General features: G+C 37.1%; 2 protein-coding genes across 3 annotated transcripts in view; both read left to right on the top strand.

The window, feature by feature from the left end:
• cfap251 (cilia and flagella associated protein 251) overlaps positions 1-12,631 on the top strand; it is a 35,415-nt gene extending 22,784 nt beyond the window's left edge. The window contains exons 11-20 of the mRNA XM_052032513.1: positions 404-555; positions 1,386-1,547; positions 2,240-2,424; positions 3,410-3,524; positions 4,417-4,580; positions 5,724-5,814; positions 6,896-7,039; positions 7,566-7,794; positions 10,572-10,673; positions 12,489-12,631. Coding sequence (XP_051888473.1) covers positions 404-555; positions 1,386-1,547; positions 2,240-2,424; positions 3,410-3,524; positions 4,417-4,580; positions 5,724-5,814; positions 6,896-7,039; positions 7,566-7,794; positions 10,572-10,673; positions 12,489-12,631 — 1,487 coding nt within the window. The remainder of the gene's footprint in view (positions 1-403; positions 556-1,385; positions 1,548-2,239; positions 2,425-3,409; positions 3,525-4,416; positions 4,581-5,723; positions 5,815-6,895; positions 7,040-7,565; positions 7,795-10,571; positions 10,674-12,488) is intronic.
• Positions 12,632-18,069: 5,438 nt separating this feature from the next.
• The window catches only part of bcl7a (BAF chromatin remodeling complex subunit BCL7A), a 28,973-nt gene continuing 19,273 nt past the window's right edge, over positions 18,070-27,769 (top strand). Inside the window, exons 1-3 of one of the 2 annotated variants that reach the window (XM_052031754.1) lie at positions 18,070-18,279; positions 26,463-26,544; positions 27,608-27,704. In XM_052031754.1, the coding sequence (XP_051887714.1) occupies positions 18,188-18,279; positions 26,463-26,544; positions 27,608-27,704 (271 nt within the window). In that variant the 5' untranslated portion in view covers positions 18,070-18,187. The remainder of the gene's footprint in view (positions 18,280-26,462; positions 26,545-27,607; positions 27,705-27,769) is intronic. The other variant, XM_052031755.1, reaches the window with a different exon arrangement.

Here is a 27,769-nt window from a genome sequence, read left to right as displayed (position 1 = left end):
ACTTGTCAGCCCAGGTCTGCATCCTATCAATATCCCTCTGTAAGCTTCGACAGCCCTCCACACTATCCACAACACCACCGACCTTTGTGTCATCTGCAAACTTGCTAACCCACCCCTCCACCCCCTCATCCAAGTCATTAATAAATATCACGAAAAGTAGAGGTCCCAGAACCGATCCTTGTGGGACACCACTAGTCACAGCCCTCCAATCTGAATGCACTCCCTCCACCACAACCCTCTGCTTTCTACAGGCATCCATGTCAATTGTAAATTGTTAAATGGTTTTACACTGTACTCTATTTCCTTTTCCACTGACTTTAAAAATAAATGAATATTTGAATGAGAAAGAAACTTTAAGTAATTTCATTCCAAACTTTTTTATTGACAAAATACTTTTCCTTAGGTTCACTGTTGGGAGTTGGACTTACTGATGGATGTGTTCACATCCTTGATGCGCTTTCCCTGAACGATGAATGCTCGGAACCTTTCCACTATGCCAAAGATGCTATTACTGACATTTCCTTCTCGCATGACTCAAGTTACCTAGCAACAGTTGTGAGTTTTAAAAAATGCATTGAGGCAGTGGATGCAAAAACAGTCTAAATTTATTGACCATGACAAATATAAAATAGGCTTTATACAATTAAAATATTTTAGACTATTTAATTTTCTTTTGCTTTTTCAAGCATCTTGATAAAGAAACAGGCAGATGTAATATTTCAAAGGCCTCTCCCCTCTGTAAATGTGTTCTAAATTCTCACACACTGAAAAGTGCTCGTGTGAATGTTTTGTAACAGCAAGGGCTGGGCTCAATTAAAATGCACTAAATTTAGAATAGTCCATGTAAATTTACACATGAAGAAAAGCCAATTCAATAAAGTACTGAGGCCACTCGCACTTTTGGAATTGTGTCCCACCTGTCAGGAGAGTGTAATGCATCAACTCCGTATCTACCATGCTGACATACCACAATCTGACAATATAGTGGAAATTTACGCCACCTTTCTTGTAATTAAAATATTTGAGAAGAGCAGATCTAATTTACTAATTGAAAATATTCAGAGGGAAAATTTGCTGGGGAACAGTAAAGTTGTAGTTGTTGCACAGACTAGATGATGGAAGTAAGATAACCAGTTGCGTGAAGTTATGGTTTTATATGGTTAACCATTTAATAAAAGGCTTTATTGAGATGATTATTGGTAGTTTTACCTGGTTACAATATTAACATATAAGTTCCTATTTCCAATATTGCTACATTCAAATATTTCCAGATACTGTAAATTGTCTAATAATTTATTTTGTCCAATGACCAGTTAATTCCAGATAAATAAAAAAATCTTGGATAATTCAATGGTTCTGTCATTAATGTGTTCTTTTTGTTGCAGGATAGTAAAACCACAGTGACAGTGTTTTATTTCCTCAAGAAGTCTTGGATGTATTTAGGAAGGCAAAATTCGCACTTTAAACCAATTAAATCTCTCATGTTTGGGATATATTTGGATAGTAACCAACCCAGACTATTGTCTCTTGGAGAGGACAGGGTACTGGTAAGTGAATATTTAATGTTTGATCTTGGGTAGATTCTTTCTTTAGTAAACAAAAAACATGCTTTTAGATATAATCTGGAATGATAAAGGAAATGCTAAGTGTGCAATAAAACAGTAAATATGATTTGGCTGTGAATAATTCTCTTGTTGGTTAGCAAGTCATAAGCCAAGTAAGAAATATGCAATTGTGCTGCTGGATTCATAGTCTGGTCCCCATTTGGTGAAATTAGCTTTTACACTATTTAAAGTATAAAAATAAACAGAAAAGAACAAGAAATCCTTGCAATTGTTTCATCTTTTTAAAAATGGTAAGGATGTTGATATGTTTCCAATATTGGCTCATTCAGTAGTGGACACGCATCTGGATTCTTCTGACTTCAATAAAACTTTTCCGAGTTCATCTCATCCTGAATTTTTTCCTAAAATTTCATAATTAATAAGATAGATCATTTGTAGATCCTTGAATCATCACATTTTCTTCTAAAACTATTCAGTTTGCAAAGTTTTTGATTATTCATTATCATGTTTTTTACTCTTTGCTTGATAGTACATGTTGTTATTCTATTTCATTCATTTCTTTACGTTCCTTGTTGTTTTTGTCACTGACCATAATTATTTTCTAGTTTTACTAGTGATACAAGTAGTAGTTGTAGACCTCATTTAATAAATTCTGTTTTTTTTTTATTCCTCAGGTAGAGTATGATCTAGCTAGTAGTACTGAGGATGATCTGCGGATCTTGGGTAGTGATAGAATAGAACAGAGTGCTATACCTACGTGCATGACCTGGTACCCACCTATCACTAAAGAGAGCTTCATTATCACAGCCAACAACCAGTATAAACTAAAACTCCACAACGCCACTACCAAAATGTGCAGGTTTGTGAAACCCGTTTATTCAGACATAGCAGAATGACTTTACTTAAACGTGAATTCTTTCAAGGCACTGTCCTGACGACTGGATCTTGCTGATGGTTCTCTTCCAAAGTGCCAGCAAAAGATGCATATGTTTTGACTCATAAATATTTGAATTCTTTACTGCCGCAGTCGTTGAGTATATTCAAGGCTGAGATAGAGTTTTGAATTGAGAAACAAGATTGTAGGGATTGGGTGGAAAAGTGGATTTGAGTACAGGATGACTCATTACCTTTTTGAATGATGGAGGAAGCTCAAGGGGCTGTGTAGCCGATTGCTACTATTTCTTAAGTTCTTAATGTTGTTTTTTTCCATCTGTTGTTTTGCCGTGTTAATTTTACTGCTGTTGTTTTGCTCTTCAGGTAACCCCTTAAGGAAGCAATGCACATTCATATATAATTTCTTTCTTTTACAATGTTTTTATTAATTCCACAAGAAAATACAGAGTACATGAATCAAAAAGATAAAATACTACTAAATACATTGTGTTAAATCATACTTGAAATCACAATACCCTATATTAGTAATCAAAAATAATAATTAATTAATAACAAATATATTGGAATAATTTTATTATTAAAAAAATCTAAACCCACTACCAAGACCGAAGCTGTTTGGTTTGAAAAAAAGGACAGGGAAAAACCCTTAAACACATAATGATATCAGCCAATATCTGTACTTTAATCACCAGATCAAAGGTTTTGAAAATAGTTCAAAATATATAATTTCAAGTGGACTTCATCTCCTTTGTCCTTGCATGATTCGAAGAAGCCAACTTTTATCTTCATTTCATTTGTGAGTTGTTTGTTAATCAATTTAAACTCACACTTGTTTGGTATGAGGTTAATTAAAAATTGATGGCATTTTTGTCATATAAACACCTGATATGTATTGCTATCTTACAGTTCTTTTTTATTGCAAAGTGTTCAAATTGTTTCTTTCTCCACAGGAAGACAGTATTAAGTCCAATTTATGGATCTCCTCTAAGGAAGATAGAGATCCTACCTTTCTCAAGCAGCAGTGAACCTAACATTGGTTATTTAGCCTACATCACAGATGACAAGGTATACATTCATCCACATTAAAAGCTGCATGCAGTGATGCAATTCTCAGTTTTCACTTATAGGGACAATCTTTGTAATATTCTTTTGTATGTAACTGCAAGTTTCTGAAAATAATTCCTCATGAACTCATGATAGTTCAGTGCTTAAATGTACTCATTTGAAATGAAGTAGTTAGCTTTACAGATGAGGAAGATCCCATTCCAGATTTTTTTTGTATTGTTTGTGCTGAGTAATCTTCAATGCAGCCAAACTATTAATCTCTAGACAGGGGAACAGCAAACAAGAATTCCGCTCCTGGTTACCATACAATGACTTCTCCTAAGTACTGAATTTCAAAATGAATCTGATTTAAAAACATAAAGGGAAATAAACCTTCTAATGAAAGGCTGTTATAATCAAAATAATTGAAATAGCATGTGAAACAACCGTTTTTAATTAAAACCTTATTGAATTAGTTCCCTTGGACTAGAATATATTTGTATTGATTGATAATGATAAATATGGATAATTTAATAATTTCACAGTTTTAAGAAAGCCACTGGACATGTCTACTTTGATTTTCTGGTGAAAGTTCTTGGATAAAAGGCTTAAGCATCCATTTACACTGGTCTCACAGGGATTCCACAGCTTTTATTTTATTTCATATGTGGAATGTGGTTACTATTGTTAAAGCCAATATTTATTCCCCTATATAAGATGATAGCAATAAACTTGGAGATTACCATGGGAAATTTGGGGACTAAAAGTTTTTTGGAGAACGATAGAGAGAGATTTATTTTCAGAACCCAAGCTCTTGTAGAAGATGTACCAGTGTGTTGATCTGCTGATTAGTAAGATAAGCATTTACACCTATGAACTCTGAAATTGTATTTTCCTACCTTGTGTTATCTAGGTGGGTTTACAAACCCTGCCACTAGATGGAAACCCCCACAAATCCTGTGCACTCATCTGCCATGGAAGTATGGTGTCCAACATTGCCTGTTCTTATGATGGTCGTTATATTTTCACAGCAGGAGGAGATGATTGTACTGTACATATGTGGAAAGTTGATCTGGTGTAAGTACATTAGTGTATTACTTCTAAGAAAAATTGTTCTCGACAATAGAACTTTACCAGGTTTAGTGGTGAGATAGTTCATGTCCAAGGATGGAAGAATTTAGATTGGATTGGGTTGGCTGTAGTGTGAGCTGAACTATGTCAAACCATTTGACTGATCTGTGGGACATCTCTCTGTTTTTGTGAGGAGGATTTTACAACTGGGCCTTTGGATGTACCTTCATGGAAAGCATAGAAAATTTAGTCAATTGTGCATGTACCAGTTGAAGATAATTACCTGTCTAATTCCACCTTCTGACACTAGGTCCATAGCCCAGTACAACCAAGCTCTACAAAATCATATGGAAGTGCTTTTCAAATGTAATATGGGTTTCTGCGTCAACTATCCTTTGTGAATTGTGAAATTTTTTTGCTTTATCTCTCTTTTAATCTTTCTACTGATTACTTTGTTTATACCACTGATTTTTGACTCCTCTGCTGAGAGAAATAGTTTCTTCCTCTTTACTCCACCTTGGTCGCTCATAGTTTTATTTTCAATTAATTTTCCCCTCAACCTCCTTTGTTCCAACAAAACCCCTGGGTTATTCAATCTTTTCTCTATGCTGGTGTTTTTACATTTTGGCAATATCCTTGTTATTCTCCTCCGTATCCTTTCCAGTGCCATCACATCTTTCCTGAATTATGCTCAGTACTTGAGTTGTGGCCTAACTAGCATTGTAAAACTTATCTGTTCTTATATTCTATGTTTTGGTCAATAAAGGAGAGCATCGCTTAAGATTATTGCCTCTTTTTAGGATCTATGACCATACACTCCAAGGTCTTTTTGTTCATCCACATCAATCACTCATAGTTTCCATTACTGTTTGTTAGCTAATATCCCATGTTAGATCGTGCACAAATATTGGAAAAGTGATCTAGGACCAACAGTACTGTCCACATTCACCTCCTTTGGTGTGATTGCTAAACTCCCTACATAACAAATATGAATACTTCAATGCATGTCTCAGTAATACATGTGAATTTTCTTTTCCCTATAAGGATGCAAAAGATCACCAGAAATATTATTTTTAAGTCAGTAATTATCTTTAGAGAGAATGCATTCAGTCACAGTAATCAGAAGAATAAACTGCTATTTATTTAAAGGGCTCATGAAGCAGTCACTGCACTTGGAGGCGAGGATTTGATACCATTTTATGGTTTATTGGAAGGTGGAAGAGATGGAGAATTGTTTAGGGTAATAACTTTTCTGGATACTACTTGTTTTTTTAAATTTTATTACTCATTCTCTACGCAGACCTTCACATACATACACTCTAATGCACATGCTTACATGCATGCACACAATTTTAGAAATCATGGTTTGATCCTATTTTAGTTTTATTGTTTAAAAAATCTAGTGCTGATTTACCAAGATTTGTGAACATAGTTCTATACTGCTGTACCCTTGAGATATATAGTGCTCGCATGATTCATTAAATGTATTTGGAACTTAATTGGTACTTCCAAAGATTTGATGAATTTTACATTGAATGCTTGCAGAGACTTGCACATGACCATGAAAACGGGCTACTTCACTGATGCCACCCATTTGGAATTAATTCAGAGGCTTATTGCATACAGAACATCAGACTGATTGAAATGGAAAGGATTAAGAGTTAGAAACTGTGTCAAAATTGGTGTGTTTCACCTCTCATCCCCTCGTCCAGCACCCCTCCCCCACAAAAAGTACACTGCAGTTTCAGAGTATGTTACATACTCATGTTAAGGGACTTGGTTTTAGAACAGTAAATGTAGAAAGCTATAGTGGAAACCTTTGATCTAAAAAGCAGAATCACCATACATAAAAAGTACCTTAAGGCCCAGTTTGAATTTTGGCATAGGGACAAATTCCTGCACCCATTTCCACAAAGCAATAGGGTCAATGGTCATCTACAGACTGACAGAGTTTGAAGATTGTAACATCAACACCATGTTAATAAAAATAGTGAGGGGATGTAAGCACTTTTGGAACACCATGAATGGGAAAGAAAATACGTGGTTAGGATGTGGCATAATGTGTTGGCAATACAATAAATGATGCCAATAGATTGTGCTCTTTTGCCTTTATCATAATGATCCTTATTTTTGCTGTTTTATCATGATGCATGATCCATATAAAGTTTTATTCATCAGTGGGCAATAAAACGCAATTCTACAGGATTTTGGATGAATAGGTATCAAAAAATGTGTTTACATTTAGAGGTTTTACTACTAATCTCTAATATTTTCTTTAGGTTCTGATCAATTAATATTTTGTGTTTTCATGTTCCATAAAGGAGATGGAGAACTATTTCTATTACTCACAATTGCGTTATCAGCATATCAGCACAATGGAGACCAGAGTGGTCTCAACTCATATTCCACTGCAGGAAATTCCATTTATGATGAGGGCACTGGGATTCTATCCAACAGAGAAAGAGGTACATTGTATATGTTCACATTCATAGCATTTACATATTCTATTACGTGTTTGTGTAAAGTTCCTTGATATTGAAGGCTAAATCAAAGAGTAGGCAGTCTTCTGTGTTGTCATGTGGGTAGAGTTAAGGCTGTGAAACTCTTGTGCAAAGAAGTAGTGGAAAATGAAATTTGGGTTTGTTCAAGAGAGACCTCTGATGTTTGAGCTTAGGAAAAATGGAAAGCTAGAATGAGGTTAGACAGGATGCAGCAAAATGCATGTGATGATTATAACATGTGAACAGAATTTGGGAATATGAAAACAGGTAGAGCAGGTTAAGATTATTTATGCAAAAAGTACAGCAGAACTAAAATAGACAACAACAGTTGATAAAAGACCTCAACACTCCTTAAGAAGGCACCGATGAAATTTACCCTTACCCAGGATATTTAATTCATGGAAGACCCTGGCTCCCACTAATGTTTGGACCAGATCCGGTTGGTTTTCAGCAGAGAAGTTATATTAATAATTTTTATTTTTATGTGCAGATTGAGGACATGCTGAATGAGGTGAAGTTCAGTAAATACGTGGATATGGGAAAATATGTAACAGATATAGATTTAGGTGAATTCATTAAACTGTATATAAACCATCGACCAGCTTTTGGTATATCTGCTTCTGAGCTGCAGCATACATTTGATGTTCTTGGTTATGAAAATGAGAATGGAGAAAAAGCAATTGCCTTAGGAGAATTACTACAACTGTTGCAAACTAGAGGTGAGTCAAATGTCAAAGAATAATTGAAATATTCTCTAAATTAGAATTAATATATTTCAATGTGGATGTTTACAGAAATAATTCTGTAGAGTACCAAGGTAGCATGTGAACCCATATGGTAATGCCATTATTCACACTTTTCCTTCTAAATTCCTCCCCATCTCCCCTGAGGGCTTAAGACCAGATTCAGTTAGTTACTTGACAAAAGCTCAGATCTTATTTGAGTAGCCGTTGTTCACATGCAAATTTTAAAGGTGTGCATTGGCAGGTTATTCACAGAATCACAGAAAATTCCACCATGCACCATTTCACAGCTGAGTATAATATTGTCCTTGCAAGGCATCCAGATAATTTATTGGGTAGGAAACTGTACTTCTGCAGATATTGAGGACTGCATCAAACCCAGCTTTAAATTGCGCAGTCCTGAAAGTATGAAAGAAATCAAATGCCTTACCAAATATTTTATCACCAGTGAATTAACAATGATTTGTGTGGATTATTAATGGTAATCCATTAGATTCTGCCCTTTGTGCACATCATCTTCCATATTAAGGATACAGCAAATTACTTAGTTCTCCATAGTGATGTAGGGGGAAGAGTTTGCTGGTTTCACGTGGAACTGATAGAAAGGAACAGGTGGGCACACTTCACATAAAAAGAGCAGAAATAACTTTATCAGCCTCTTCTCTGCACATGCAAAAAAGACAAAAATATAAATTCACTGTTTTGCCAGAACTTAATTATTATTAGTCTTTGTTTAGTTGTTTAATGTAAACAATCATATTTTAAGTTATGAGTTTTGTAGATTCAACTCAGTTATAACTGCTTGCTACTAAGAAAACCAGCATAAATAATTTAAAAGTTATCAATGATAGTAATTGTCAAGAACCCAGTAAGTGCATGGAGTCCTATTTCCTCGATTTAACTGTTATATTTGTGAAAAGAGCAGAGCTAGAAATTTCCATTCCAGTATAATTGCATTTGACTTGCTTTGCTTCTGACAAAAAAAATCCAAACCAGAGAATAAAATTTGATAGGATAAATGAGGGAAGTTATGCCTGGACCAGAGGATGTGGGCGAGGTACTAAACAAGACTTTTGCATCGGTATTCACTGAGGAGAAAGGTATGGAGATCAGTGTGGGGTATGGTAATAATGTAGGGCTTGCTGAGATCAAGAAGGAGGTGGTGTTGGGTCTCTTAAAGGACATTATGGTGTACAAGTCCCCAGGGCCTGATGGGATCTATTCCAGGTTATTCCAGAGGCAAAAGAGGAGATTGCTTGGGCCTTGACAAGATCTTTGTATCCTCTCTAGCCACAGGACTGGAGAGTAGTCAATGTTGTTCCTTTGTTTAAGAAGGGCAATAGGGATTATCTAGGAAATTATAGACCAGGGAGCCTAACGTCAGTGGTAGGGAAGCTGTCGGAAAGGATTCTTAGGGATAGGATTTACTCACATTTGGAAAAGCATGAGTTTATTAGGGATAATCAGCATGGCTTTGTGTGGGGCAGGGCATGCCTTACAAACTTGATTGAGTTTTTAGAGGAGGTGAATTAGATGATTGATGAGGGCAGGGCGGTGGTTGTTGTCTACAAGGATTTGACAAGGTCCCTTATGGTGGTCTGATCCAGAAGATTAAGATGTGTGGGATCTATGGTGACTTGGTAGATTGGATTCAAAATTGGCTTGGCCATAGAAGACAGAGGGCCATTGTAGAGGTGTATAATTCTGACTGGAGGTTTGTGACTAGTGGTGTTCCACAGGGATCAGTGCTGGGAGCTTTGCTGTTTATGATTTATATAATTGACTTGGACAAAAATGTAGGTGGGCTGATTAGTAAGTTTGCAAATGACACAAAAATTGGTGGAGTTGTAGATGGTGAAGAAGGTTGTCAAAGAGACAGCTGGATATAGATTAGTTGCAGATATGGATGGAGAAATGGCAGATGGAGTTTAATCCAGGCAAATGTAAGGTGTTGCACTTCAGGAGGTCAAATGTAAGGGGAAAGTATACAGTAAATGGCAGGACCCTTAGGAGCATTAATGTACAGAAGGGTCTTGGGATCCAACTCCAAAGGTCCCTGAAAATGGCAACACGAGTAGATAGGGTGGTAAAGAATGCTTGCCTTTATTGGTCAGGACATTGAGTATAAGAGTCAGAAAACCATGCTACAGCTATATACTGTAAAGCTTTGGTTAGGCCACATTTGGAGTATTGTGTGTAGTTCTGGTTGCCCCATTATAGGAAGGATGTGGAGGCTTTGGAGAGGGTGCAGAAGAGGTTCACCAGGATGCTGCCTGGATTAGAGAGTATTAACCATAAGGAGAGGTTGAAATAACTTGGATTGTTTTCTCTGGAGTGTCAGAGACAAAAAGGAGACCTGATACGTTTATAAAATTATGAGAGGCATAAATAGGGTAGATAGAATATTTTTCCCGGTGTAGAAATGTCAAATACTAGAGGGCTTAGCTTTAAGGTGAGGGGGATAAAGTTTAAAGGAGATGTGCGGGGCAGGTTATTTTTTTACATGGAGTGTGGTAGGTTCCTTGAACGCGCTGCCAGGGATGATGGTGGAAGCAGACACAATAGTGGCGTTTCAGAGGCACTTAGACTGGCACATGAACATGTAAGAAATGGAGGGATATGGAAATGCAGTCAGATGGGTTTTGTTTAATTTGGCATCATGGTTGGCACAGATATTGTGGGCCAAAGGACCTAATCCTGTGCCGTACTCTTCTATGTTCTCGAGTGAGTCTGTTTATCGCCTTGCTTTCTAGGTGAATGTATGTCCGAGGAAGAAGTTGCAGAAACTCTCTCCACATTATTGGGCTTGAATCCAGAGGGAGGAAGTTCTGAATTTGAAGTCTTTAATGCCAAAGGTGCCATTTATTTAGATTTTATATACTTGTTTTCCCTAAATTCCCTAAATTAAAAGCTGCTGCAAAACAACAAATTTCACATCATCTAAATCAGTGATAATAAATCTGATTCTGATTTAGATAGTTCAGTTGCAATATCTTTTGTTGTGGATATTTAATTCAATAAATTTTTAAATGAGGAATAGTGGTGCAGTGGTTGTTATCAGACTAGGAGTTTAGAGCAAAAATAAACTGTTGGGAGAACTCTAGTGAGTCAAGCAGGATCTGTGGTGGAAAAGGGATGGACAACGTTTTGGGTTCAGACCCTGCATCAGGTCTTGATTGGAAACGTCAATCATTCCTGTGCCTCCACAGATGCTGCCTGAATGACTAAGTTTTTACAGCTTTTTTTTTGTTCCAGATTCCAACATCTGCTGTCTCTTGTGTCTCTTATGAATTTAGAGGTTTTGATTTATAATTCAGACATTAGGGATCTTGAGGTTTGGATTTACAATCTAGAGATATGAGTTCAAAACCCACCACAGCCGAAAGGAAATTTAAATTATTTTAAATAATTTGGAATTTTAAATAAAGCTTTGGTTGTGGTGATCATGAAACTACCAAATGTTCAGTTTGGGATTCAACTGGACTGCTCATCAGGGCCTCATCGCATCCTGCAGTCATTCCAACAATGGGTTAAACCTGTAGAATAAATAACAAAAATTTTGGGAAACTCCCTTCTCATCCTTTCCTCCACTAATCCCCAAAATTAGACTCAGAAAACTTTCAGCTTTTAGTAGAGTTTGAGACTGTGTTGTAGTCTTAAACAAAATGCAACCACTGCTGGAAGTACTTGTGATTGTGAAGTACCTTAGATTCCCTAGGTCAATTATTGAAAATATGGATCCTGTACATTTAAGGCCATATGAAATTTTGCATCCTCTCTGACTTTCAGTTTATCTCAACTCCATGAAAGCTAATTGAATCTACAATTATTAAGTTCACTTGTTTAATTTAGTTACTAGTTGTAACTTATTTTAATGTGTTTTACGAGCTAAGTTAACAAAATCCTTAAGAACCTTGACATCAGGAATCTTTGGTTTAAGTTGCAGCAAGCTAAAAAAACAACACCCAGCAAAGGATGAGTCAGATTACGTGTTTTGTATGAGTTGCAGTGGCAATAGTTTAAGACAACATTGAGCAGTCTCAACCACATCAAATAGAAACAGTGCTGTCATTATTTCACGTAGATCTAAATCAGATATTTATCATCATCAATATTGCAATATATTTACCCCCATTATAATCAAAGCAAATGTGTAAACAGAGCCATAGGATATGACAGATGTTTCACACCTACATCACATGGAATGTAAAACCGTCATTATGTAACAGAATCAGCATGCTAACTAAAATTCATCAAATGAAAACAAAATACTATTGCAATTACATGAATCATTTCTTCTTCAACCAAAGGAAAAGTGGATGAATCAAAAATCCTTCACAGATTTTGTTCTAAGCTCTGGATAAAAAAAACCTAATTGGGAGACTCATTAGAAACGGGTGAATCTAATCTTTGGGAATTTTAATACAGAGGTATTGTCGAGGGAAGATAGAATTTTGCCGCTCAATTTTGAGAAGGTTTGGGAAGAACTTTTAAAATCCAGGCTGCAATCTACAAAATGTTTGTTTCCTTAATTGGAGGTGGATTCACATACTTTATTCAGTAAAGTCACAAACTAAAATCTCAAAGCAAGAGAAAGAATTATTAATGGAATGAAAAGCTATATTGAATTGGTTAAATTAATTTTGCTTATGTTTGTTTGGATTTGACAGATACATCAAAATTGCTCAAACAGCAACTTCCGCAGGCGATCACAAGTGAGCTTTTTATATATGATATGTTGGGGTTTCCACGCAATTTATCTACATTCCCTTGTGATGAGATGATGACCACACCTGCAGCTCCATTGACATAAATACAGGATGAAATGTGGAAAGAGAAACAGAGTTAACATTTCCCTTTGTCAGAACCGTTTCCAGCATCTTCTCTTTCTATTTCAGATTTTCAGCATCTGCAGTTTTCTGATATTCACACGTTGAAATGTATTTTTTTGTTTAAAATAATTGGTATTTCTTCTTTAATTTTAACCTTCAAATATAAAAAATTGTTAACTAACCCCAGAAATTGTTTGGATATTTATTAATTTATTGCTTCAATCTATGCCAGTATATTACAGTTTTATAGATGTGTTATAGTTCTTGGGCCTTGTAATTTGTTGCAAGTCAAAATTTCTGAAGTGAATGACCTACACAGGATGTTGAGAAAACTTAGAATATTAAGTGGTGAAAAGGACCCAAATGAATGACAGAAAAAATGTACATAAGGTACCAATTTTATCAGTAGCTCCTATGAAAATTTAATAAATAGAATAATGCTCTAGCATTGCCTTACTTCTGATCAATTATATGTTTTCTTTGTTCTGGATGTGGGAGGTTTGACATGAGAAAATATAGAACAAATTTTTGAATACTTTCTTGTCTTATGACAACTTATTTTCTAATTAATTCTTTTATTCACTAAATAACTTGGAAATTGCACAATACTATTGTCAACACATTTATAATTATAAATGCTTCATGTTCAATTCCATCATCCATTATTTCAGCTGAAAACAAGAAAATGACTAGGAAAGATAATCAATGTGAAAGGTTAACTTTGTTTTTCTCTCTCCTCAGGTGCTGCCTGACCTCCTGAGCATTTCCAGCATTTTCTGTTTTTACTTATCTTTCTCATATCCAAGACATTCTGCTTTTGTATTTCAGTGGAATTGTTGCCTATTCATCATAAATTGTCTTAGAACAGCAGTCAGCAGAGTTGCTGATAAAACATTAATACCTAGAACATATTCACACCTGATTTTTATGTGCAAATAGCACCTGAAAGCCAGTTAAGACATAATTTAAAGCAATAGCAGCCATTTACATTGGAAATAGTGCCCAGGAACTACCATGTGCTACCCACCTTAATGTGACACATGTTTTCCTGTTAATGTGCAGGTCATTCACTTCCAAATGTAATGGCGTAAATTGGGCCTTTTGGCTGCCGTTCATTACTTTTGTTGTTCATTCACAGTACTTTACATCTTTGTTTGTGATTTAAAGGGACACCACTGACGAAGGGACACCCAACAAGCCTCCTCAATATGCTGTGCAACTTCCCTGTACAATCCGTCACCTAGCACTGGTCCTCACTCATCTGATCCTTATCATTTAACGTGTGCTGTTTGTGTGGTTTTTGCATGTTCTCCTTGTGATCCTGTGGGTTTCCTCCAGGTTCTCTGTTTTTCTCCCACAACCCAAAGGAATACAAATTACTTGGCCACTGTAAATTGCCCCTAGTTTGCAGGTGAGTGAGAGATGGGAACAGAAATAATGGGAAAATTGGGAGAGTAAAATGGGATTAGAATTAGTGTAAGAGAAACAAAGGGCTGCAGATGCTGGTATCTAGATGAAAAACATTATGATGCGGGAGGAACATAGCAGGCCAGGCAGCATCTGTGGAGAAAAGCAGGTGGTCAACGTTTTGGGTCAGGACCTTCCTTCAGGAATTAGTGTAAGTTGCTGTATGATGGTTGGCAGTGACTTAATGGGCCAAAGGGCCTGCTTCCATGCTTGATGACTCTGCGACTCTTTAACTACTCTGCAGAATGGCAATCTCCAATAGAAGGGGCACATGGGCACATAGCAGAAATTTTCCTTCTCGGCAATCCTCCGCCATGAATCCCTGCCTCAGAGGTGGCAATGATAACCAGTGTGAACTCGGGAGTAAAATCACATGGAACAAAGTTACCTTCCATTGAAGATCAGATGCAATTAATGCCAGAACAATACATGGATCTACAAACTCAGAGGCATACAGACATATGGCCACAATCTTCAGGGAGAAGGGGCAGGGAAGGCATCATACAAATCAAGGATAACCTAGAGCACATTCACAAGGCATGTATTACAGTATCAAGCTTCCTAGATGAGGCATAGTAGCCTATGCAGTGATGTCAGCAGATGCCAGAACATTTTCAGTTATCTCCAGACAATAACAAGTACAATGAAGGCTTAGTTTATTGTCATATACAGCAGGGTGCAATTAAATTCCTTACTCATATGAAACTCACAGAGTAAACAGCACACATGGCAATAATAAATACAACAATAAATAGAGCAATGAGCGCAAAGCAGCAAAATGGTGCAAAGGTTATAGTACAATCTGAAGCAGTGCAAAAAGAAATGCTGAAGTTACAATAATGGAATTAATAATGAAGGTAAAATTAAGAGTGAGAACATGGCTGCACCACTGGGAAGAGGATGTGAAGGAGGTGGAGACTCAAGAGACTGCAGATGCTGGAATGTGGAGCAACAAACAGTCTGTTGGAGGAGCTCAGCAGACCGAGCAGCATCTGTGGCAGGAAAGGAATTGTCGACATTTTGGGTTGAAACCCTGCATTAGGACCCAAGTGGCCTCTGAGGCCATTTCCTGTTCAGTGAATCACATAGTCTGGGGGAAGGGAGTGGAGCAGCTGCCACATAGGGAGGGTGCCTCTAGTGTGGTAAGTCATTTTTAATGATTAGTATATGATTTTGAGTAAGATATAAAAGTCTTTTATTAATGTTTACTGCAGTCAATTTTTGAGCCAGGTAGTGTTTCAATACATTTATTATAAATATTGAAATTCTTATTTAGGTCATATATTGAAATTATCATTTTGGTCATGTGTTCCATAGTAATCATTGATATGAGTTCTTGTCTTCCAACTGGCAACTCTTACATGTTACATTACCTGATGCTATATTCTGCAGTTTTTTTGATATTCAACAAGCTGCTGTAATGTATATGCTAATGTTGGATGACTGAGGTAATTTGTAATAATTGCCTATCACACTGTTAGGTGATTCTGTATCATTCTTTTTCCTCAAAAAACAAAATATTTTTACTGCCTTGTTTTTCTATAATGAATTTGAATGGATTTCATTTCAAACACTTAATTGAAAGCTTCACACAGGAATGATCTGGCATTAGCTAGTGCTCTTACTTGTTATAGAACAACATACACAAGATGCAGATATTTCCTTCACAAACAGAAAATGAAAGAATTCTGCTACTCTGAATGTGGTGAAATATAATCTATTCACATTACAACCAATCACTTTCCATTATATGCTTACATAAAAGGTATTGATGTCTGTAATTGAACTGTCAAGCTCAACATTGAGTTGTATAATTTTGCTGGTTGCTTTTTATGCATCATACAAATAAATACTTTGAAAAATCTTTATAATGACCCATTAGTTTGAAGGATTCTTCACAACTAAATGGGAGCTTTACAATTACATAGTACAAAACCAAACTGTTAAGGAAGACGCGTCTAATTGCTATAGACAGTACACAAATTCATAAACATTATCCTTGTAGTATGTAATTTTGTATTTTCATAATTATAGTATTTCCAGGCCACGTAATGCTGATCCATAAATTAATTTATGCAACATATGTACTATTTTACAAGGAATGATTAAGGGTCATATCAGATTAGGAAACAATGAATGATAAAACTGTCAATTATCCTAATATTCCCAAACTAGGGAGTGATTTTGTTCCTTACTTTATTATCAGGTACAATAATAGTTTTAATGAAACTTGTGACTTGAGGTGAACACCACTTTCTGCAATGTTTGTCTTTTTTTTGTTCCTGGTTCATATTCAAAGAATACATTTTATTTGATGATGGGTTCTCCTTTGCATAGTGTAAAGTTGAAACCCTTTGGATTACTTATAAGCAGTGTCACTATTTCTTATTCTTCTGGGGGCTCAGAGATACATCTATAGATGGTTGTTCTCTTGATTTGAGTGGTAAAACCTTGCAGATTGGAGATTTTTTAAAATGGGAATATAGCCATTTTTGTAGTAGCATACTCCTTTTGTGTATGATAAAGACAAAAGCTTTAATGTTGTCATTGTTAGGGAAGTATTTAAGAAATATAAAATAAAATCAGAAAATGCTGGAAATACTAACCAAATCAGGCAGCATCTGCAGAAACTGAAACAAAATTAATGTTTCAGATTGACTAAAGGAGTGAGGGAAAGGAGGAGACTTGCAACATATGGATAATTTGGGACCCACTATAATGTAAATGAATATCAAAAATCTCTATGAGATGGAAATCTGAAATAAAAATAGAAAATACTGGTAATACTCAGCAGATCAAGCAATATCTATGGAGTTAATGTTTCAGACTGAAGACCCTTCATCAGAACTGGAAAGAGGAAAAATAAGTTGCAGAGAAGATGGATGGGGAATGGATAGAATAAAGGGAATAACTCTGATTGGGTGAGGCAAGGGTGGCCATGTGATAAGCTGTTGATGAAACTATTTGGCTGATTTACTGGTGAGGGAAGAGAGACAGAAAACAAGGAACATGTAAATGCTGTGAAATACAGGTTAGGGAAATATGCAGCAGATCAGGCAATATTAATGGAGAGAGAAAATATTGAGTGAAAGACCAGGATAATTCAGCAGAATTAGCCAATTCTGATATAAACAGAGAAAGTGAGATACCTAAAATTCTTGAATTTGTTGTTGAGTCTAGAAGTCTACAATGTGTCCAGACAAGATATTACTGCAGCCTCTTTGCAACTTAAAACTAGTTTTCTCTCTTTCCCAGTTTAGATGAAAGGTCTTCGACCTGGGAAAGATTAACTGTTTCTCTTTTCACAGATGCTGCGTGACCTGTGTGATTTCAACATTTTCTGTTTTATCTCATTGTAATACAGTGGGGCTGAATGTTGGTATGGTCAATGAAGTGAACTGGGGATAGGATCGACTATATCTCATGAGACAAGGTGCAGGCTATGTCAAATAAATAACAAAGGCTTCCTTGTATCACATGTTTACAGCCTGATGCTCCTGGATTTTCTGGTTGTGCAGGTAGAACTGCTCGCCCTCTGAAAACTAAATGCCCTCCAACTGACCCTGCAGACCCTGACAGCGTGAGTACAGATCCATAAATCCTCAAAGCTCATAGTTCTTATTTTGTTTGATTAAAATATCCTAAAATCTTAACTTTATTAGGATTTATATTTAAATAATTTCTCAGCACAAGTTGCTCCCTGGCAAATCCGAATACTTCGATTGGTCTGCGCTTGACATTACGTGAGTCACGCTGTAGGCTTATTCTTTAAAATAAAACTGCAAGTTTACGAAATATTGCTTATGTTTCATTAAACGCGCTCAGTGCAAAAACCAACCGCGCAAAATAAAAGTTTAGGAAAGAAGCTCCCCCCCCCCCGTGCAGCAAGGGCTGCGGAGACGTGATCTCGCGATAGGTGCCGCCTTTGTTCACGCGGCTCTCTCCTTCCTCAAGTGCGGACAAAGCGGGCGGTGCGCAGGCGCGGCGCGGCGCTCGGGCGGGGAGAGGCTCGCTCGCTGGCTCGCTTTGTGCCGGCGCTTCCCTCGGCTCTCGGATCTCCACAGTTCAGCATGTCTGGCAGGTCGGTGCGGGCCGAGACCAGGAGCAGGGCGAAGGATGACATCAAACGGGTCATGGCAGCTATCGAAAAAGTACGGAAATGGTAAGGGGGAAACAACAACAAAATAAATAGATTTAAAAGGCCGGCGTTTCCCTTGATCTCTCCGTGTCGGAGAAGGATGAGGGGGGGAGGGAGGATGTGAGGATGACTTGGGTCGGAGCACAGTCCAGTTTTAAAGGGGCAAATCCCACCCCGCTTCCCGGCTCCGTGGGTTCCAAGGCGCGGGGAGCCGGACGGTGGTTGTTTTGAGTTTAATTTCTTCGTGAAAAGGACTTTAAAGACCTGACGGCGGCGGTGAGCGGCCGAACCCAGAATCCATTTCGCTGCAGTCACATGAAGCCTCTCTCGCTGCTTTGTGTGCGAGTCGGTGCCGGCTGGTGGCTGCGGCCGGAGGGCGTCCTTTGTGAGGCTGGCGGGACCCCGGTCGTCTCCACTCGCCGCTTCAATCGACCGACGGCGCTCTAGAGTCCTCTTATTTCTGTATTATTATTATTGTTGCTGTCGAGGGTTTTTAAATTTAGCGCTTTGGAGCGCTCTTCAGTGGCGGGCGAGGGCAGGAAAGGAGGAGGAGGAAGTGGGGGATGGCAATTATTGCAGCCAGATCGCAATCTGCCGAGTGTAACACTAAATATATTTTGCAATCTTAAGAATAAATACAGAAAAAATACTTAATAAATAGTTTGGACTCCGTGATCCGCAGATTATAAATACTTGCATTAATGGAGAAATATATTTTAATGAATTATAAAATCACGAATAAAAATTGTTTTTCTTGTATTACTTTGTCCTGTGTATTCTTTCCAATAACTTTGAACAAAATTAAGACATGGCACAGACATTATAAGTTTAAAATTAAAAAAAAACATTACTGCTGTGAATACAGAGAATTCGTTATAGTATTTTCAGTTACTTGTAAACAATAAACCTAAATTCACGTGTTCAACTCGCATTGTTGATATCTTGGCGTCCTGAAGTGACCTCTTACCCAGATTTAATTCTCTTCGTTGTTCAGGATTACAGCTTGTCGATCTCCCTTCATCTTGAGATGCATTTTTTATGTATTGTAAACGATCGATATTTTTACTTCAAACAGAATTGTCCTGATTCCAGGAATGTTTGACAGTTTTTAAAGAGAAAAGTGTGTAAAGAAAATAGGCTTTCATTTGTGTAGCCCTTTTCATAACCTTATATCCCAGTGCGCATTTTAGCAATTCAAGTATTTCTGATGTAACAACTGTTAAATTGCAGTAGCCAATTTGTCTGCATCAAACTCTCCACAAACTGCAAAATTATAAGTATCTTTTTTTAAAGGCAATTTGAGTTATAAATATTGGCCAAGATTCTTGGGATAACTATCATCTTTAAAATAGTGCCATGGCACCTGAGACTAGACCTTACTTAACATCAGTACTTCTGTACTGGCTGCGAATGAGACACACCATCTTCTGACTGTGTAGCAATTGAGCTGTGGCTACACAGTATGGAGTTCTGTTATATTAAATATTCCCGTAATCTAATTTGATAAGACAAAGCTTTTTTTTTTACAATGTTGTTTCAAATCCCTTTCAAGATTTTATTCAATGTACTATGCTGTTTTGTAGTTGTTTAAAAGTGAACCATGTGTTGGCAGTGTATTCATAGAAGAAATACATAATGCCAAGTGTGATACTATCCAGCATACTTCCATCACCGCTCTTCAGCAGTGGACACTGAATGGCCTTTGCCAATGGCAGTAATTGATTTTTTTTTAATCCTCTCTTTGGGTGGACCAAATAGCAAAAGGATTTTTCCTGCCCTGGCTGAGATTAGAACCTGATGTTTCAGGTCTGTGGTTCAGTGCCATTTTGGGCAATGGATTAATCCATTGTGGGGTCTTCCTATTTAGCTTGTATAATTGTGCAATAGGATTTTGATGAATACCAAGTGGAAATGCAGCTAACTTCAATGTTAAATTACAGTTTCAGTTAGAAGGTGAAAGGGACAATATGACTTCTAATTTTGTTCAAATTGCAAGCATTTTTACAATGTAAGAAGCAAACACCATGTTGATTGAAAAGTCTTTTGGAAGTGTATTGGTATGGAGCTCCACCTCTCTCAATTTTATGGATTTCTGCGCAGTGTTCATTTGCTTGAAGCTAATGCTTTGTGAGGTGGGTAGAGTTGCCTATAGCATTTGAGGTCCATAATGTTCGCATTGGATACCTTTTTGTAAACAAGTTTCTTGAATCTTTGATTTCAGTGCAGGCTAACGTTTATTTGTGATATAGTCTTTTAATGCAGTATGCTTCCTATTAAGGTTTTTACTTTTTTATTACAAATGTCAGAAACTTAGTTATTGTATTGACAACTTTCTGCCAGAGGCAATGCAGTATCACCTTAATTTTGCATTTCCTTTACTGCTGAAGAGCACCTGTGCTGCAATCAATTCTTGTAATTATTTTGGTTGCTCTTGTTTAATGCAAATTGAGTGATTTTTTTTCAGAACGGATGTTAATTATACCTGCAGATTCTGGGTTAAATCATTCCTTCCTCCCTCTCCACTTCATTTGAGCAGTTTCCACCTATAATAGTAGAGATGAGCTTTCAAAATTCTTTTGAGCAGTTGAAGGTTTGTCACATTTAAAACAAACACAAACAAGCTTGGCTTTTTAATGTTAGTGCATATAATTAAACATTGTTAACATAATTTAAATTCTATATTGCTCCCAAATGTTCCTGTTCCCAAATTTATTTGATCCATACCTTGACTGACTTTGGTTTGGTAAGCCTGTCACCCTGTTTTAATATTTTCAAGTTTTCCAAACGTGCAATTTGAACTGTTTGAGAGAAATTTCTTAAAGGGTGGTGCATCTTCAGAATCCTATTCCGCAGAGGGCTGTGGATGTTTGGTCATTGAATTTATTCAAAATAGAGGGAGCTAGATTTCTGGATATCAATGGAATTTAGGATTATGGGGATAATATTAGGAACATGGAAAGGAGGTAGAAAATCAACCATGATTCTAAAAGGCAGACCTAGCTCAATAGGCTAGATGGCCTACTGTTACTAATTATTCTGTTAAGCAGAATTGCTTGACCTCATGCAAGTCTCATTTCTGTTGGTTCATGTCACTACTATGTAGTTTTCATTGTTTTTCTAAGTTTCCTGGGATCTCAAACCTGGAAACTCCTCTTGCTTTGCTTCAGTTCTTAAATATTTTTGAATTTTTAAAACGTAAGAGATCTGCCTGACCTTTTTACTCTACGTTATATTTTAAAGCAGACTTTTGGCCCTTTTCCCTGTTTTATCATAAGTATTGGATTTAAAATGGCTTGAATATCAGCTCTTGAGCCGATATAACAGCACACAATTTTGAATTAATATGTTAAATACAAGAAATGGGAACAGTGCTATGCTGTATAAGCAATTGAGCTTCCTCTGTTATTCAGTAAGATCATAGCTAATGTAATCTTGGCCTCAACTCCACTTTCCTGCCAATTCCCCATAACCTTTTACTTCCTAAGTAGTCCAAAAATATGTCTCTTTGCTTGAATTTAGTTAGAGAATTCTAAGTATTTGCAACCCTTTTGAGAAAATACATCCCTGCTTGGTCTTAAATGGCTGACTCCCCTGACTCTGGAGCTGTGCCCCATGGTTTTAGATTCACCCACAAATGAAAATATGGTCTTGGCATCTAACCTATTCAAGACCCTTTAAATTTTGTCGGCTTCAATAAGATCCTCTCATTCAACCAAACTGCAGTTGAGTGTAGACCAAACTGTTTGAGCATGAGGTTTTATTGAGAGAGGTGGTGGAGAAAGAGAGAAGAGGTTGGCTGCTATGGTATTGGTTGAATTTGTACATCCATTGTCATAAAATTGTCATACCCCCTCCTCATCTTGTAGCGTGGAGGGGTGTTAATTTCTTTGGGTAAGCATCATGCAGACCAAGCTCTATTCTCTTAGGCGCTGACTATTTGTCTCCCTGGCACATCTGAAACCTAACCAGGCAGTTGCTGTCATCTCGGTATTTGACCCTGAGATGAGGCTGCATTTCCACATAGTTACTAAGACTACCTCTTGCTATCTCTGTCTTCCTCCAGTTGTATGTTGGTGAAACCTTCATTCATAACTTTTTGGCTTCCACCTTTAGTTGATTCCAAGGTATATCTAGATTAGGTTCCTTCTGCCATCTGAGAACTTGTCACCCAAAACTCCGTTGCATGTGACCTTGCATACTGAACAAACTTGGCATACTGTATGTGCAATGCCTTTTTTAAGAGAAACGGAGCTTTCCTTTCTTGTTGAATCCATCCATGTATTCACCTCTTCCTGTTTGTTGGTTCCTTCAATCCTATGAAAATCTATGCACCTTTTTAATTTTGGTCTGATCATGCAAAATTTAATTGCTTCGCCATTGGCTGTATCTTCAGTTTGTTCTACAAGAAGTATCAAGTATGCTAATGTAGTCCATTGCAACAAGTTTCTGAAATAACTGAGGAACTCCTTGAAGCTTCTTTACTGATCAAGTTTTCTAATCTAAGCTGTGAGTGAAACCTTTTCCTAACATGGTTTTCACTTTATTCGTTAGTCAAGTTGTATTCAGACTGCATTTGCATGATAGTATGCATCAAACTATTCTGCTCTTATTACTGTAATTGTACTTTTAACAACAGTATCAAATCCATTTCAGTTATTTCTAAAACTATTTCTCATGAGCTCAAACGGGCATTTTAAGGATTGGAAAATGCATCTAAATACAATTACAATCAAATTGAGGTAGACTAACTGGGTACATGATTTTTTTTCAGCTAAGAAGTAATTAATTTCCTATGTTGTGTTGTGATCTTTTGTCAGAGCAGATATGTGTTAAGAATTGTTCAGTTGTCACTGGCTGACTGGCATTTTGCTGCTAGTGAGCAGGAGTTTGCATTCACCTTGGCCCAGAAAGTGCCAGTATTCCCCACATTTCTCTGCATTTTCAGGCATGGTAGTGCAGCGGTTAACATAATGCTATTACAGCACCAGCGACCCAGGTTTAATTCTGGCTGCTGTCTGTAAGGAGTTTGTACGTTCTCCCCGTGTCTACGTGGGTTTCCTCCAGGTGCTCCGGTTTCCTCCCACATTCGAAAGACATACGGGTTAGGAAGTTGTGGGCACACTATGCTGGCACCGGAAGTGTGGCGACATTTGTGGGCTGCCCCCAGAATGCTCTTCACAAAAAAGGTGCATTTCACTGTGTTTTGATGCACATGTGATTAATAAAGATATCTTGTTATTGTCATTATATACACCTTCATGGGCTACAAACAAGATCCTGGAGGAAAGCAGTGGGGCAGGCAGCATTTGTGGAGGGAAATGGGCAGTTGACATCTCGGCTCGACCGTCCATGGGCTTTCCTATTTGGAATTGGCTTAATTGAATTGATGTGAAATCACTTATTTGAAGTGAATTTAGGCTTTTTATAAATTAGTAAAGAACAAATGGATGAGGTTCTGAAAAGGGATGCTAAATTTCTCAAGGCTTTGTTAAATTGATGCCAATGTAATATAATAGTAGAAGGGACTATAAGCACTATTAATACTTTAAAGTTGTATAATGTATAACACTTTAAAAGTAATCTTTGGCTGCTGTTGCATGAACTGGTTCAAGTAGTCCATTTTTAAAAAAAGTGTTGCTAGGGAGATTATAAAATACTTGTAGATTCCTGTAATGTTGAGTAAATTCTGGGATGGAAAAGTAGTTCATATTGGACACTTCATCCAAACTGAATTGCTACCTTATTCCTGCAGAAATGCAAGATTCAGTGTAGTGTGTGTATGACTCTTCTTGTCATCTTGATGCTTTGCTTTTTTGTTCTCTGTATACCCTTATTGCATAGTATAGCACAACAGTACTTGGAATGAACGTACTGGTTATTAGGAACATGTTGCAATAGATAGACTTTTTATCAAGGGTCTGACATGGTGCTGGTACAACTAATGGCTTAAAAGCAGAGTTAATCCTACAACGTTTAAACCATATGCAATGGTTGTGTTTGAATTATTAATTTTGTGTAACTATTTGGCTTTGTGGTCTGGGGTATTTATCTAGGCTTTGCTTTTAAATGTCATACTTGCATGGATCTGTTACTGCATCAGCTTGAATTTCTGCAGCTGCTCTAATATAGTACTTCAGGGGTGTGAAGAAATTGTAGTGAGACACAGATTTTCAGGACAGTTGATGGAAAGGGATAGAATGTGAGGGATTTCAAGAGAGAATTGATTTGATCGACTGAAGTGATGTGGGGGCAAGGGAATGGAGATAAAGAGCCCATATGCTGTGGGATGTTTGAAAATGAAATTGCCATGACATGAGTGATATAGAATTGAATATGTGCGACAGGTTTTTAGCTGGAATTTATGGAGGGTGGAAGTTATCCAAGAGAACATCAAAGATATTAAGGAACTTCTAGGATGGCAGATTTGCCTGTGGGGAGAGGTTGAACAGACTGGTGCTTTACTCTTGTGTAGAAGAATGAGGGGTGATCTCATTGATGTGCATAAAATTTTTAGTGAGCTTGACAGGATAAACACAACAATGAGTTTCCTTTGGTTGATGTCTAAACCAGGATTGGCCTCAAAAATAGGGGACAGATGTGAGAAGACACTTCACCCAGAGGTTGGTGGATCTTTGGAACTCTGTCCTAGAGGGTTATGGAGGCTTGGTTACTGATCTAGTGAATGTTTGTGCAGGTAAATAGATCTGAATGGCCTATATTTCTTGTGTTATTATATGGAGTTGAGTAAAACATACATCTTCCAGTAAAACGGTGTTCCAAAGATGGAAGTAGGTGATGATGGATGTGCAGTCAGATGTAAAAACAAAATGTAGGGAATACTCAGCAGGTCAGGTGTCCTACGTGGAAAGAGAAACTGTTGATGTTTCAGGTCATTGTCCCTTCTTCAGAACAGGAAAGTGCATCATTTCTGTCACAGGAGAGGTGGAGAGAACCAAAAGGATGGAGACCAAGGTTCTCTAAGTGATGCCATTGCTTTCGGTGCTGTCTGAGAGAGGGATGAATGCTAGTTAATCATAACTAATCTGCCCTGAATTTAAAGAAAAACGAATGAGGACAGTTGGAGAAAGGAAAAAATGCTAGAACTGAGATGCATAGCAGTTGCAGAAAATCTGAAGCGAAGGAGAATGCTGGTAATATTCAATGGATCAAGTAGCATCTGTGGAGAATAAAGGTGAATGACCTTGAATCAGAACTGGCCACTGCTGCCAATAAGGAAAGGCTACTTAAATGTAATTGTAGCTCTCAGTACTCAATTGAATTTGATGTGTCTAGATGGAAGATAAGGTATTGTTCCTGGAGCTTTTGATGGGCTTTATCAGAACACCAGGAAGCCACAATAGGTGGGAATAAGATGGAGAATTAAGTGAAGTTGGGGCTCATCCTTGCAGACAGAAGCAATTGGATGTTTGGTTTGGGTTTGAACTGGATGCAAAGATCGTGAACTCACTCGCCTTAAGGCAGCTTTGGTGATGGTTATGACAGCATGGAGTTTGTCCATGGGCTCCATTGCAATTCAATGTGACATTTAAGGCTGGATGTTTGCTAATCTTTCATGCTAGTTGAAATAAGAGTTTAGATCAAAGTTGGAAAAGCAGAAAAGCTGGGGGTCATCAGTACATGCGCAGGAGCCGACTAAATGGAGTAGATCTTGAATTTGTATTTACTATAGAAACATAAATGCTTAAGGGTCCTTTAATTTTCTTGTATTAAGAGCTTCATTGGGTAAATTACTTGGCCTTAAAGCTACCCAATTTTTTTTAAACCTATTTCACTAGTTAAAATTTGCATGTGCAAAAAATCTAGACAGACAATGACAGGGTTCCACAAATGTTAATGAGACTGCCAACCGCATCTCAATTGGTTTAATCAGTTTTTGATGTGTTGGGTTGGATAAAGATCACATTGCAAATCCTTTGACAGGAAAATAGGGCCTTGATTTAAAGTCTTAATGCAAAATTTTCTGGATTCTCTTTCATTGCTTTCAGTCCCCTAGTCTTCCTTGAACTTGTTTAAAGCATCTGTTGCATTAACAATTCTGTTTATATCGTCAGAACCATTTTTATTTTTTTTAATGCAACTTAGATTGAATAGCTGCAACTGTTTTCATGCACAGCTCCTGCAAAACTAGAACAAAAGTGAAAATGTTTCCTATTTTGTGTTTTAAATCTGTTAATTTCCTGAAACAGGGAGAAGAAATGGGTGACTGTTGGGGACACATCGTTGAGGATCTACAAATGGGTACCTGTAACAGAACCTAAAGTTGATGATGTAAGTTGACATCCAAGACAAAGGGATTGGAGAGTAGAGAAGTATTTAATATAAAATAGTTAGCTGTTAACTGAATTGTTATGACAGTTTTTTTTTGATTTCCATTCTCAGAGGTGCTGCTTTGTGTATCAATAGTAGAAAAAGTAATTCTGACACAGTTTATAAGAAAATGTTGCAGATGTGTGATGAAGATCTACTCTAGAAAATTTGGGGGAAGTGAATTTCGTCATTAAGATTTATGAAACTGATGGGTGACGGAAAGTTACCACGTAATCATTTTCAGTTTTCCCACCCTCTGTGCTAAAACGTAATCAAAAATTCAGTGAATGTGGGAAGGTAATGTTTTGTAAGGAGATCTGAAATGTTCAGAGCATGCTTTGAGCAATATGTGTGAATCTAATAACAAGACTGACGTAACAAATCCTTGCCAAATCCCATTTAGAAAGTCAAATGCTTGCAGGTGGTTGCTGAGGAAGAAGTAATCCATGAGAACTTCAGCAAAGAAGCTAGAGTGAATTTAAGATTTTCTTCTATAGTTTAATGAATGTGATGTGTAGATTAATTTAGTGGTAAAGTCACAGGAGTGGAAGTTCATGTGAAGGGAAACTATCAAGGCAAAAGTTGGATGGAGAGGTTGAGAGATTGTTATGGGTCAGTATCAATATGAAACCAGCCATCAAATGAAGTTAAGCAAGTTGTAGCTCTGGTTGCAAATGGATATAGGAGATTTGCAAATAGTCTTTTTTTAGAAGGAAAGACAAAATTGAATTTTAAATAATGATGGTTGGATAATGGGAGGGCTTTCTGGCTAGTGCATATCTTTAATGATGTGAGGCTTAGACAAAGCATGACTGATCAGAAAAATGCTCATTGTATTTTCACCACATCTTTCAGCAGTTAGCATCATACATGTTTGTACTTCATAATGTTGATATAAAATTGCTCAAAAAATCATAATGGGAGATTTGTGAATAGGGAATGTACACCATAATCAAAGTTTAACTGTAGAAGTGTTATAAAAATTAGTTGCAAAATTCAGACTTATTTACTTTGTTTGGTCCAGAAAAACAAAAATAAAAAAAAGGGAAAAGATGACAAATGTGGTTCTGAAGTGACTACTCCAGAAAACAGCTCCTCACCAGGCATGATGGATATTCAAGGTAGGTATATTTATGTTTTTGGTAGATTGAAAATGATAAAAATGATGATTTCAGAAATAGAGCCA

The sequence above is a fragment of the Pristis pectinata genome, chromosome 17 (assembly GCF_009764475.1).
Source record: "Pristis pectinata isolate sPriPec2 chromosome 17, sPriPec2.1.pri, whole genome shotgun sequence".
In the NCBI taxonomy this organism is placed as follows: Eukaryota; Metazoa; Chordata; class Chondrichthyes; order Rhinopristiformes; family Pristidae; genus Pristis; species Pristis pectinata.
This window is presented reverse-complemented; position numbering and strand designations above follow the sequence as displayed.